The sequence below is a fragment of the Lampetra fluviatilis genome, chromosome 32 (genome assembly GCF_964198595.1).
Source record: "Lampetra fluviatilis chromosome 32, kcLamFluv1.1, whole genome shotgun sequence".
Lineage (NCBI taxonomy): Eukaryota > Metazoa > Chordata > Hyperoartia > Petromyzontiformes > Petromyzontidae > Lampetra > Lampetra fluviatilis.
Genome location: NC_136306.1, coordinates 10,047,918 through 10,061,382, shown reverse-complemented (window position 1 = coordinate 10,061,382; position 13,465 = coordinate 10,047,918). Strand labels below are relative to the sequence as shown.

Sequence of the window (13,465 nt, the reverse complement as noted above, 5' to 3'; positions counted from 1 at the left end):
GAAAGAACTATGAGTATGAATCCTTACCGTCACGAAAGCTTCAAATCTAGAAATACATGATAGCATTTTCACTTCTGATTATCAATCTCAAATTGGACACGGTGTCCAGTTTTTGAGTGATAATCGCTCAAATCCCATGGAATAAAATGTTATGGCGATCAGGCATAATTCTGTGGTGATGTTACATGGCGATTGTGTTGCCACTTAAGGACGTTTTCACATTTTGATAGGCAATGCAAGTTTTAATTAGATGTATCAATGAGTTCACACCACTCCTGATATTTCCATTCTAATCCTTTATTAGAGACCAGAATTAACATTTTGAAGAATTATTTTTTATTCAAGTCTTCAAACTTGCTGATTTCACCATTAAACCAAGTGTGTTTATAACAAGTGTACATGCAGCAACTGAAAAAAGATTTTAATTAAAAAAATTGTACTATCAAGTTCTGGTTTACCATTTAAAATGTTCTTGAAAAAATGATCTCATGGTGATGGTACATTTTCCACGTTGTAATTATGTTCACTAAGTCAAAAAGGAACAATTAAAAGGGTTTTGTGAATAAGACTTTAAAATGCCATCGACGGAGACGTGTCATTATTTTCAGTAGCGTAACTGCCATCACTAATGTAATGACTAGAACTTTAAAATGTGTTTCCAAAATAAACCCGACATTACAGTTGCTTGGGTGTGACTTTTTCAAGACAACAGCTAGCGTTAAAAAAAAGTTTTCAACAATGCCTGCTTCTGTTAGTGATAACTTGGGATGTAACGATGCATCAATTAATCAATTAAATGAATCCCTGCAGCCACTAGAGCAGTGGTTCTTAACCATTAACGCAGCCTTGCACCCTTTTGGTTCTCAACCGTGAAACAAAATGTATAATAATGGTATGGTTCTTTGGGTAAAGTCACGTAGATAGAAACAAATTATAATAATTACATAGATTTGATTAAACAAAGCAGTTGTACATACATGCCCGTGCTTAATTTGTTACGATTTACTTGCAAAATAAATCTGGCCACGTCTCGCACCCCAGGGAGTGCCTGTACCCCAGGTTAAGCTCCACTGGACTGGAGTCTACACCTACACATGAAGATATTCTATATGTACAGCAATTTTTCCGTCCACTGCTGGATGAGGGCCTCCCCATGCCATTCAAGTCATGGGGGCTGTTCGACCATATTTCACCATGCTGGTTGGTGCAGATTGGTGATGGGGGAGGGGGGTTTCCCAGAACGGGTTCAGATTTCACTCGTCACTGATGCTCGCCTTGGCCGGCAATCGAATGAAGGCTGTTGCGTCTTTATCGCAGAGTGCAAATGACTGCGCTATTGCACCACAGCTCCCACATGTGGCATTATGCAATTTGTCGGTACATTCATTGTCTCTAAATCTTCATTTGAAGCTTTCGTGACTGCAGGAATCTATACTCTTTGGTTATTTCGGTAAAGTCACGTAGGTAGAAAAATATGTGACTTTACCGAATGAACCAAAGAGTATATCTCTAAATGTCCAACAAATCCCCCCTATAATAACTATTTTGAGCAGCCAAGACGGACGATTAATGCTATTAAGGGTTAGTTTATGGCCACTGATTTTCACTTCAAATCACACAAATACAATTTAAAAGGAAAATAGCTAAATTAGCAATTGACTGACCATATTGTGAAAAATATAGTGGAATACACCTGGTATAATTACATCTGAGATTCTTGCGCATTGGAACATCAACATTGTTTAATTAACGGTATCAGCAATGCAAATGACGGTGAAACATTTTGATTTCAACATGCTCCCAATGAAGAAACAATATACAAAAAAAATGAGTTGAATTCTTTTGACACTTTGAGGTGACCTAAAGGCTCAAGAGGTAAGATTTTGAGATAGCTCGTGTGATATCCACATACGTGCCCCATTCTCTCATACAAAGGATTACACTGTTCTGAGAGATGTGAATGGAAAACTCTGCCTAACGCATGAAGCCAATAGGACACAATCAGGAAAGAATTGGGAGGAAAATTATCAAAACATTTTGAACGTATATTTAAAAACCAATTCTTTTTCTACAATTCGATTTCACCGCTGAACACATTCACCTGTACAAATGTTAATGTTGCACGTCTAACATTATTACTGTCTTCATACATTTATTGGCCAGTTCAGCCAAAACTAATCCTTATTTAAATTAAATTTCGATTTAAAGCTTTCGTGACTGCAGGGATTCATCTTCTTGGTTCTTTCGGTAAAGTCACGTAGAAGGGAAATAATAAAATAATAAAAATAAAACAATAAAATAAAATTCTCACGTTTCGGCCACAATGCAAGCAGCCGTCCTCAGGTGAAGAACAGGGCTGTCGGAATTCTGTTTTATTTTTATTATTTTATTATTTCCCTTCTACGTGACTTTACCGAAAGAACCAAGAAGATTTTCAACACTAATTTTAATGAAAACTCGACCTATTTAGGATGCTTAGTTTATTTTTGCATGCAAGTGTAAAACGAAGTGTCCATGGAAAACCCATAAATGAGAATCAAGTCAAATTGGCCACAGATAGGTTCGTGACCTACTTTCTGTATTACTCCACGATAGGCACCTAGCGGGCTCTACAGGTGGGCGTTTCACACATGAACCCAGCACCAACCCCACAAGTGAAGGCGCAGCGTGATTGGCATAAGCCCGAGTGCAAGGAATGAAATGAGGCCCTCCCCCCTATCCGATTTCTCCTCCACTTTAGCTTGGCATGTGGGCCCCTCTGGCCCTTGGGACCTTGTGCACCGCCTGCGCTGGCCAAAGCTACACCACTACCCACAAGCCACATTGCTGACTTACAGATACACATCACCAGTACATCTGCATTATTTGCATTTTTGAAAGTAAACAAAATCAAGTTATAGTATTTGCACCACAACGCCAGATGTGTGTATTTGATGGCGTCCTGGTAAAAAAAAATTGGTAATAAACTAAATATTGTCCAGGAAGTAGGCGGATTAAATTAGTGAATTATTATTCCAGGAAATTGCTCAATTTGTATGGCTCAGGTCTTGTTAAATGCAGGAGTGTAGAACACTTTACATATACCCCCATCTACTGGAAGAAAACAGTAACTACAATGGTCTCAACAGCTACAAGAAAAAACCATGTCCTCAAACTCCAGCAGACCCGTGTTCTCCCCAATTGCAGCGCCTGCCTCCAATTTGAGAAAGTGTCAAAAAAAGTCTGTCCCGAAGTTTACCAAAATCTCGGCTGATGCGTGCAGCTTGAATTCATCGAGTTAACTGAAATGCGATGGCAGGGGGACATTCGACAGCAGATGAGCACACGACCCACCACGCGATCTCCGAGGAGAACTTAGTCTGGTGGCAGCCCAGCCCATAATTTGATGTTGCCTTCATATCCCAATAATAAATTGAGTCACTTGCGCGTTGTCGTCTGAGTAGCGAGAATCAAGAGGCGATATTGTACAGGGGTGCTGATGATGGTTAACATCAAGGGCAATCTTAATTAACAACAAAAACATAAAGACCTGGAGTAGCTATAATGTGCACTGTTGCGTGCAATGTCACGTGATATGGCATGTAACTGTCCGATGTATAAATGCATTATTTTTAACGCAACGTGCATTGCGAACATATACACAACGTAAAGACATTCAGTTTGGAAAGTAATGTGTATTGTGTAGAACACACCACACATCTGGACATATTACACATGCAGTATAAAAGACACGTGTTGGGGCATAAGGCGGTAATGAGTGGCACAATTAAAATAAATTGAAAGGATGGCCAAACCCAACACACAAAGACATGTAGATGACCCATACTTTGGCGGTTGGTGATGTCACGGTGGGTACTTTAGAGCAAAGAAGTCAGCTGATGCAGCGCACACAATTTCCCAAGTTCACTTCCGAATAGAAGCTCAAAGCAGTTGGAGTGAAACTTCATATTCAGTCATGACAAGCCTGAAGCCGCCGGAGAGATTCATTGGTTATTTAATCGAGGCAATATATTGGCACGATTAAATAATCTTTATAAATGTGACAGAACTTGTCAGGGTGGTGGAGGGTTAATAACAAACATTTGGCCAAGAAAGGACCACATGGCCGACACAAAAACAAAACATGGATCTTTGTATTGGCTAAGAATATCTTACCCAGCACCCATGTTCAAGGCTTAATTTGCTATGGAATATGTTCTGGGAGCTCCAAAATGCCAACCACAACACGCTGCAGCTTCACCTCCACAGAGTGGACAATGGGGGGGGGGTGATGGATGACGGCTTAATATCAACTGGCCAGCTCCGGGTGAAATTAGGCCTTTCCTGTGAAAAAAGCAACGCAATCCTTGAAATTTTTCCTCCACATTTAGAAACACACATTGAGATTATTTAGATTATTTTGCTCTTAGAAATTTCTACGTGATAATCCACTTTGTTGAGCAATCACATGTGGCCAGGTCGCTTCTGAAAAATAAGTAAATGCCTCAGTGGGCTTTGCTTGGTAGGATGGGGATGGTTTAGTTGTTGTATCTGTATGCATTTTTGTGATTTGTTTACATTTCTTGTACTTTGCACTACTATCGTGTGTTTGTACTGTTTGTTGTTGTCACGTTCTTACCTGCCCCTACTGGACATCTGTGAAAAAGAGCTTTATCGCTCATTGGATTCCTCCGGTATGAATACCTTCTGATTCTCATTAATTATACCAATGCCAGTGCATTAAATTAACCTGATGATTCCAGGGTCATGGGAATACAGACGAGACAGATTTGTAGACACAGATGGATTACTGAGATGAAAGCAAGACAAACAAGAGAGAAACCTGGAAACTATAGGGAGATACAGATTAGTGGTCACATGACATCATGCAAAGTGATTTCATAACATCTGTACACGTGAAGTATGACATCACGTGGCCCACTGGCACACACTAAATTTATTGTGGGCCACCAGAAAATATTAAATATAGTTGAAACACATTCCTGCGGAGGGAGCTGGTAGGAACGTTGGGTTGCTCGGTCAATGGCCAGGGTCAACGGCGGCGTGGTGTATTCCGCAAATATGGCCGACTGTGAGGGCGGGCACAAGCCGGCGTGAGTAGGTTAAACGTTGAGTTTTATAAGGGCACCACGGGGTGACCAGCTACCCTCCCCACCCAGCCCCACCCCACCCTCCCAACCCAGCCCCTCCCCACCCTCCCCTCTCCACCCAGCCCCACCCCTCCCATGTTTGGATGCACGACGGACGGACACAATAATCCCCTGTGGGCTGGTGGAACCATCTAGACACGTATGTCAATACCTATGGCGAACGTTTAGCCAAGCAACCACCAGTATCCCCGCCAAGACAGCTCCTCCCAAAACCAGCTGGTTCTCCTCCAGCCATTCCCTCCACTTGCTTTGACCAGGGAGTGGTTTGGTTGCTTCCGTCGCTCTGGGCACTGCTCTGGATGCGTTATACTGCTCGTCTCGCTGCTCTTGGGGGTGCTCATAGCGATGCTCGGAGGATTTCTCATTATGCCGCTTGTAGGGCTGCTCGTCGAGATGCTCTTGGGGTTGCTCGTAGCGTTGCTCGTAGGACTGCACGGAGGATTGCTCAAGCTGCTGCTGGTCGTTGGATTGCTCATTATTCGGATAGTAGGGCTGCTCGTCAAGATGCTCTTGGGGTTGTTTGTAGCGTTGCTCGTATTGCTCGCCACGTTGCTCGTTGGGTCGTTTTGGCAGGACCTGTGCGTCTTCCTTTCGTGACAAGTTGTTGCGCACAACGTTTTCAGATGCTGCAAGCTGTCCAGTAGAGCTTCCCATCTGCGGAGCCGATCCTCTAGCCTCCGTTTCAGACAAGCTGTCACCTATGTCACTTTGTTTGGTCACATGGTCCATTCTGTTGTCATGCTGAATTTGAAGAAACATAGGCGAGCTTGTATCGTTGACATTATTCAACAGTTGTGGATTTTGGTAGGCACTATGACTCTCCTTACTAACTTCCAGGGTATCGGCAACGCTGGTCTGCAGATCAGCACTTGTTAAATTAAAGCTCCTGGGTGGATTTGCGCTCAGAACCTGTGGCTTTCCAATGCCATCTTCATCTTCGCGACGCCTGCTATCTCGACCGGGCTGCGAAGGCCGAGGCAATAGATTACATTCAGGTACCCCGGGCGGACTTTTGGCATTATCAAGCGGATTCGCAGCAGACACACCTTGACTGGGCAAAACGTTGCGCTCACGGTCTGCCCCCACCGCATCCAAGTCGGCGTTGTTTTGCCGCTTTTCAGAAGCCGGTTTGTGTGGTGCGAGTTTTTCTTCCTCCACAGCTGCGTCGCTTTCCTGGACTGGTGCCTTTGCGTCTTTACCATCCAAGAAGCCGTCACTGCTCACGTCCGCCGAACCCCCTTCCAGGCTCGGCGCGCACGTACCCTGCCCCTTCGGCAACTCCACGGCAGTGCCACCACCGGCGGTGGGCGTTGGAAGCCCTTCCCCGCAAGCGATTTCAGCCAGAGTGGACTGGGCGGACGCCTCATTCTGGACAGGTGGTTGCACTGGAGATGGAGCAGGAGGGGGGTCCGGCGTGACCTGCACTGGGAAGTTGGCCTGGTGACCACTATTCTCACCGGAGAGCGATTTCTGCTCGGCCACCACCATGGCGGGACCTCCAACTCTCGCGTGAACGTTCACATCCATGGGGGGGGGATGCACGGGCTGGCGAGCAGGGGTGGGTTGTCGTGCCGCTAGTGAATGACAAGAATAACAGCAATTAAAAATTGCACAGCGTATAAAAAACAATCGCATCTCAACCTGCTTTATGCGACTGCGAGCAAAATAAACTGCATTTTAACTAAAAATAAGCTATAAAATTATGCGAACCACTTCAGTGAATCTCGGGAAAGTTAATGTATATAAGCGTAATCAGCAGTGGCTGCTTTATGATTATGTGAGGCCCCTATACACACACAAAGACACTCCAGATCTACAATCCATATCATCACGGGATTGTTTTTGCTCTGCGTCTCAGCCCAAGTAAAAAAGAAACACCAGGGAGATAGTCCCAACAATGAGAGGAATATTCTTTGGAACAGGCTGATATGCAGGACTGTCTGAAGGTATTTCACGCACGATGAATGCTAATGAAACTTTCAGACGCAAACACAGATTTCTGGTTGGAATTTGCCAAAGCCACCCCAAATACACACAAACCACACCTCACAAGGCGTGCACACAGTCCATCCCTAACAATGAAAAGGCGAAATTACAAATTGCCATCCGAAATCGTGCATTGGCACTCCTGACAATTAGTGGTATGATTTTTTTCATATACAATGTACACAATTGTTTCTCTAGATAAAGAGGAAACATTGGTGGCTTGGAGCACATTTCAACAACCTAATCTACGAACCGTTTTTATTTCTCTCTCTCACAAATGATCATTAAGACGTTTGTGGGGTGTTGTATTCACCTTTACGGGCAGACAGTTCGGCTTGCATTCTGTCAGCCAGTTCACCGTGTTTTTCCTTGCGGAGGGCGGATATGAATTCGTCGTACCAACGGGAACGCCTCCACAGATGGTTAAACAATGTATCCATCCCACGATGATTGCCACCTCGGTCGAGATCACATTTGATCCGCTCCTGCATGTGAACAAGCAATGCAGCGCAAATACAACTTTGCCAACGGTGGTGTATACAATGCCTCACTGTCAGCAATACAGTTGCTTTAAAAATAACATTCATTATGAATTACACCTCATCAGTAAACTGCTGGATGAAGGCTACCCTATGCCATGTCATCATTTTTTAACCATACTTCACTAGCATCACGAGTCGAACGGCATGTTGCATGTGGTGAGGTAGAATGTGTGTACTTCCACTTTGTCCAAGATGTCTGTTTGCACATAGTCACATAGTCACTTTAAGATGTTTCTTGTTCATGTTTTTTGTTTGTTGCGGTTGCATCCGATTCAAGAGCCGAATGGCTCACAGGGCTATACCAAATAAATGAAAACTGAAATGTCTGGCAAGCGTGGAACAGCGGGTCAGAGTACTCGAGAGAGAGAAAGAGCTCAATCTCGTGGAAGCCCTTTGGCGAGCAGTGCCGTGAGCAAGCTATTGTAGGCCTGCGCCTTCAACTTTACATCATCAAACTGGTCAGTGCAGGTTGGTGATGGGAGGGACCCCAGGACCATTTCAGATATCACTCACCACTGATATTAGCCATGCCAGGGAATCAACTCAGATCACCGTGTTCATACTGCAATGCGATGTCGCAACCTCTACTATGCATGTCTCGTTAAAAATAGAATACTTGTCCAAAAAATACCTATTTTAAAGCTGTCAAGAATCACAACTACCCCTAAATAAAAGAAGACCAAGCACCTTTAAAAAAGTGCTCAGGATACCCTGCCCTTGTACTGTACATGTGAGCTCAAAATTGCTGATGACAAGATACTTAAATGTCTGGTTCTTCTGAAAATGAAGTTCAAACTTAATTGCAATTGGATTTGAACAATACTTAACAGGACCTCATATCCTTCACACCCTTGCTCAATGTAAGTTAGAAGAAATCGTGATCATCTATGAACCAAAAATCTTCCTTGAAACTAAACCCATGTGCTGGAATGTCATTTAACGTTGCGATTTGCATACAACAAAACTTAGAAACCGAAAATAAAGTTGCTGGTTTTGTTTTTACATATATAAATCATGATTCTGATTAACCTTGTTGTGGGATCACACTTGGTTATGAAGGATATATTTGCTTGCTTTTGCTTACTTAGTTAAAACTATCGTGTCTCTGCCAGGACAACACTCATGGGCTCAACTGATCTAAACACTCATGGGTACCTCACTCAACTTTGCACGACAGTGATATTCCAAATGAGTATGCAGGCAGTTGCAAGAAGGCGATGGGCAGATGACCAAGTGAATGGACGGGAGATGCTGCAGAAGAATGAGGTAAGACTGGCGGAGGATAGAGAGGAGTGCAGGGAGTCCCTAGGAAGAAGATGGCACAAGACGATGATGCTGGATCCTTAGGGCCTGAACTTTTGGTCTTGTTTCTCGACCCAACTAATTCCCATGACCTAGACAGCGTAGGGCACTCATCCAGCAGACAACTGACAAAGGGCTGTTAAACTAGCCTCTATCCTCCCCATGTCATTTGATTTTTGTTCACTGCTGCAGTTGTTTCTTAACCGAGGTGTCTCTCTTGAAAAAGCAACTCACCTGGTAATAATCGTCATGAACAAATACATTTAAATTGTCGTATTTTATACCACGGCTTTTTCCTCTTACCACATCGCTTTCGGTGAGGCACACAAGATGTGGGATGAGATGATCCACAAGCACGATGTAAAAGTCTACTAAATGGGACCTGCACCAGTCCTTCATTTCCTCACGAATGGGATCCATCGCTTGAATTGTAATTCAGAGAAGGCTCCTGCTGGCATGACACAAACGAAGAATCAACACAGTGTTAGACAGGGCATCATTTCTCAACTGGATATTGTCCAGGTCCCCAGTACAATAGAAGATGGCACGAATGCAGTAACCACAACCAAAGCATGTGGCGTGCGGAAAAAAAATCCGGGTCTCCGACGTGGCCAGATCCGGCTGAAATTAAGCCTCGGTCTCTCAATTGCGAATGTGAGAACCTATTCAAATGTACAGTATTTTCTGTTGCAACCAATGTAACCCCTTCCCCAAACCGCGCTGACTGGCATAGTGAAATATGGCCAATTAATCCCCATGACCGTCCGTGGCATGGGGCGGCCTTCATTCGGCAGTGGATAACATGACTGGTGATTACGTAGGGAATTTTTTTTATATAGCTGTCTGTGATCTTCAAATGTTGTATTTTAGTAATGACAAGAACTTTTTACATGGATGAAAGGTAAAGGTACATTTAAAAAAATGTTACTTTCAAAACTCCCAACTCTCACCCAAGTTTGTGCGTTCACTTGTCGGAAGGTAGAGTCGGTTTTCTGAACCCAAATTGCCCTGTGGAGCTTTTCAGATTCGGAAAGGTTGAATAACCGCCTTATCACAAAGCGAATTCTTTCCCCCATGTGAAGAACATTTACACATTTACTTCATCGAGGTGGATTCAGATCTCAAACGTGGGAAAAGTCGAGATCCGAGATTTTGGTCCACGTGAACGTGGAGTTTGACCAAAAACAGACTTTCAACAGAAATTGGCGAGTTCTTCATCACCACGCAACCAATGAGGAATGGAACTGCCCACTGTCCAATTATGTGCGTATGTCTATTTAAATTCATGTATATTATCAAATTCATTAAATAACATTAAGCAATATTAATATAAAATATATTTGTAAAATCGCAGCTTATTTTGGAATTTGTTATTGGAAATTTGTGCAGTACTATATTATTGTAAATATTAAGTTTATTTTTTTATATAATGCAGTGTATATTGTTGTACAAGTATGGACATTTGTCAGTCCACCAATGGATCGAAGGGTTCCTCACACCTTAAGGGTCGTGGGGGTATTTTACCATATTTCACTTTGGTTATCGTGGTCTGGTGAAGGTGAAATATAAGACATACAGTACAATTAAATGCAGTCAGTGATCTGGCTTCAAGACCTGCATGATTTTTTCCTTGACCCCATATGAACACCCATTGAGGTGGACGTTTTGAAGGTTCAATAATTAAACTTAATCTTTCATCAAGTATAAACTTACGATTTGACCCCTTGTAGCTAGGTGACTCTGAAGGTCGACTTCAAGGAAATACAAGATACAAATCGGGTGTTTCCATTACAAAGGTTATTCAAAGACGCAAAGGTCGAAATGTTTATTGTATTACAGTACAGTAATTGTCTGCAAGAACTGGAAAGTAATTTAAATGGAGACCACAACAATCTCCAAGAAGCCTACACCTTTGGCAAACATCTCACATTCTTCAATGACACTGCCTTCAAAATAAAACATACCTTTGCAAGTCACCTCTGTGCGTTGCATTAGTTCATAAACACACTGCAGGTAATTACATATAGTCGTACAAAATATAGCAGTACTTTATCATTAGTGACAATAGCCTTATGGCAATCCACTGCTTTATAATGGTCTTCCGACACCGATTCGTTCGTGGAGGTTGTTTGACCATACTTCACCACGCTGGTCAGTCCAGGTTGATGAAGGAGGGAGCAGAATGAAATCATACATCACTCACCACTGATTCTGTCCGTCGCAAGGAATCTAACTTGGGTGACTACATTCACAGCACAATGATCTAATCATTGTACCACCTCTCCACCTCAAGTACTTGAATACATGTCAATCGCTCTGAGGACACAATCTACAGCACGGTTTAAGAACGTTTCAATTGGACACAATTCAGTGAACGTCCTGGTACCAGACCTGGCTGGATAACGTATACAACTCAGTCCTAGGAAAGGAACATGGTCCCCTCTGGCGAAAACACTTGGTTGTATCGGTGCGATGGTGAAAATGTATTGCTGATGAATAATTTGGGATACTCAGGACACGATGAGTGATTCTACAATAGCCATCACCATACGTGTGTCAATCACAGGCCAGCTTTTGGCTGGTGGACAATCATTGGACATCTGTGGAAACGAGCATTATATAGGTCATCGAATTCCTCCGGTATAAATATTCTGATTCTGACATGTAACGATTAACACAACCACGTGTTTGAAAAAGGTCCATAATTGTTTTATTTACGTCGTGATTTTTGCTCTCTGTTGTATTGGCGTTTCAATTCTTCAGCTTCCTGTGTGTAGTTTGCTCCGGCACCTGCATTCAAAAACGTAACCCCAGCACAGGAAGTGCTCGCTAGCACCACGACTAAAAGCTTCGGTGGCCTAATTCTTCCAACACACCGGTCAGACGTTTTGGAACAAGAGTACCCACACTTTCAACCCACCACACACACTACGTCCATAATAAAGTTGTTTTAATAGGTTAGATCGCTTAAATGTCGTTAAAAACCCTCCACTATCCGACAGAGAACGTGTCAATTAGCTACTACTTCAGCACACCGTTGTGTTGGAGAGTAAACTCACCGCGTCTACGATTCGAGTACGACGTTTCGCTGGTCTACTCCGACTGCGTGGACGAAGGCGAGGGTGGAGTTTGCCGCGACGGGAGATCGTAAATTACAGCAACAACAAAAAAAAACCCCACCACCGTGGTCGATTCGTACACACACACACGGGCATGAGTACAATAACAATTGATCATCCGTATCCTCTATTAATAACCGGGCCCAAGTTTTTGCCCCAGCCCTAGGCTCGTGAAGGTCAACGCTGCCGCACCAAGCCTCGTCACCCGATGTTTAAATACCAAGATGTTATTTGCGTTAGAAGCAGCAGTCGCGTGACATCGTTAGGGATTTAAATTTGTTGTTAATTCACGCTGTGGCTATTTGGCGGGCGCTTGGTGCGGCCTCCGTACCAACGTTGTACGAGCGACGTTGAACCGCGGCGAACTTCGATTCTTTCTTTTTGTTGTTGTTGTTGTTTTTGTAACAAATTCGAAAGGCGAAACGAACTCTACGGGGGGGTAGTGTGTACTTACGTGTGAGATCTACGTGGCAATGGGATGAGACAGAGACGAAACGACGCCAGTTGGGTGAAGTCGTGTCTCGAATGCCACCACCCTCCCTGAATGTGTCTCTGTGTGTGGACCGTGCACCGACTCATCAATTTCCGCGTTGAGAAAGAGGGCCCCACAGCGCCACCACGTCTGCCATGCTGGAAGCACGGAGGAGGAATCCGATGAGAATGTGATTGGCCTTAATTAATCTAAGTTGTCTTATTCTTGGTTCTTTCCGTAAAGTCACGTATAAAGAGAAAATAATAAATTAAATACTAGCATACGACGTTTCGATTGCAGCACAAGCAATCGTCGTCAGGTATAAATTAAATAGAAACACAAATCATCATCGGGTATAAATGAAATAGAAACAGAAATCTGTTGATGATTGCTTGTGTTGCAATCGAAACGTCGTATGCTAGTATTTAATTTATTATTTTCTCTTTATACGTGACTTTACCGAAAGAACCAAAGAGTAATTCCTGCAGTCACGAAAGCTCCAAATTAAGTATTAATCTAAGTTGTCTTATTCTTGGTTCTTTCGGTAAAGTCACGTAGAAGGGAAATAATAAAATAATGTACATATAAAACAATACAAATGTCTCACGACGTTTCGACTGCAACACAAGCAATCATAATCAGGTGTGAAATCCACAGCAAGAAAATTTGAAAAACGTGAAAATTTTTGAAAAATTTGAAAATTTATCTTGCTGTGGATTTCACACCTGATGACGATTGCTTGTGTTGCAGTCGAAACGTCGTGAGCATTTTTATTGTTTTATATTCTTTTTATTTTATTATTTCCCTTCTACGTGACTTTACCGAAAGAACCAAGAATATGAATCCCTGCAGTCACGAAAGCTTTAAATCAAAATCTAAGTTGTCTTGTTGTTG

The 13,465-nt window shown here is 43.0% G+C and overlaps 1 protein-coding gene across 2 annotated transcripts; it reads right to left on the bottom strand.

The window, feature by feature from the left end:
- Positions 1-5,226: 5,226 nt before the first annotated feature.
- MAVS (mitochondrial antiviral signaling protein) lies at positions 5,227-12,703 on the bottom strand. 2 transcript variants are annotated; one of them, XM_078871530.1, is made up of 4 exons: positions 12,554-12,703; positions 9,284-9,431; positions 7,450-7,621; positions 5,227-6,724 (listed from the first exon to the last, which is right to left on the bottom strand). In XM_078871530.1, exons 2-4 carry the CDS (start codon positions 9,398-9,400, stop codon positions 5,295-5,297), a joined length of 1,719 nt encoding a protein of 572 aa, XP_078727656.1. In that variant the 5' UTR covers positions 9,401-9,431; positions 12,554-12,703; the 3' UTR covers positions 5,227-5,294. The 2 variants fall into 2 exon arrangements, with proteins under 2 accessions (XP_078727656.1, XP_078727655.1); XM_078871529.1 differs by having other exon boundaries at positions 9,284-9,428.
- Positions 12,704-13,465: the final 762 nt, after the last annotated feature.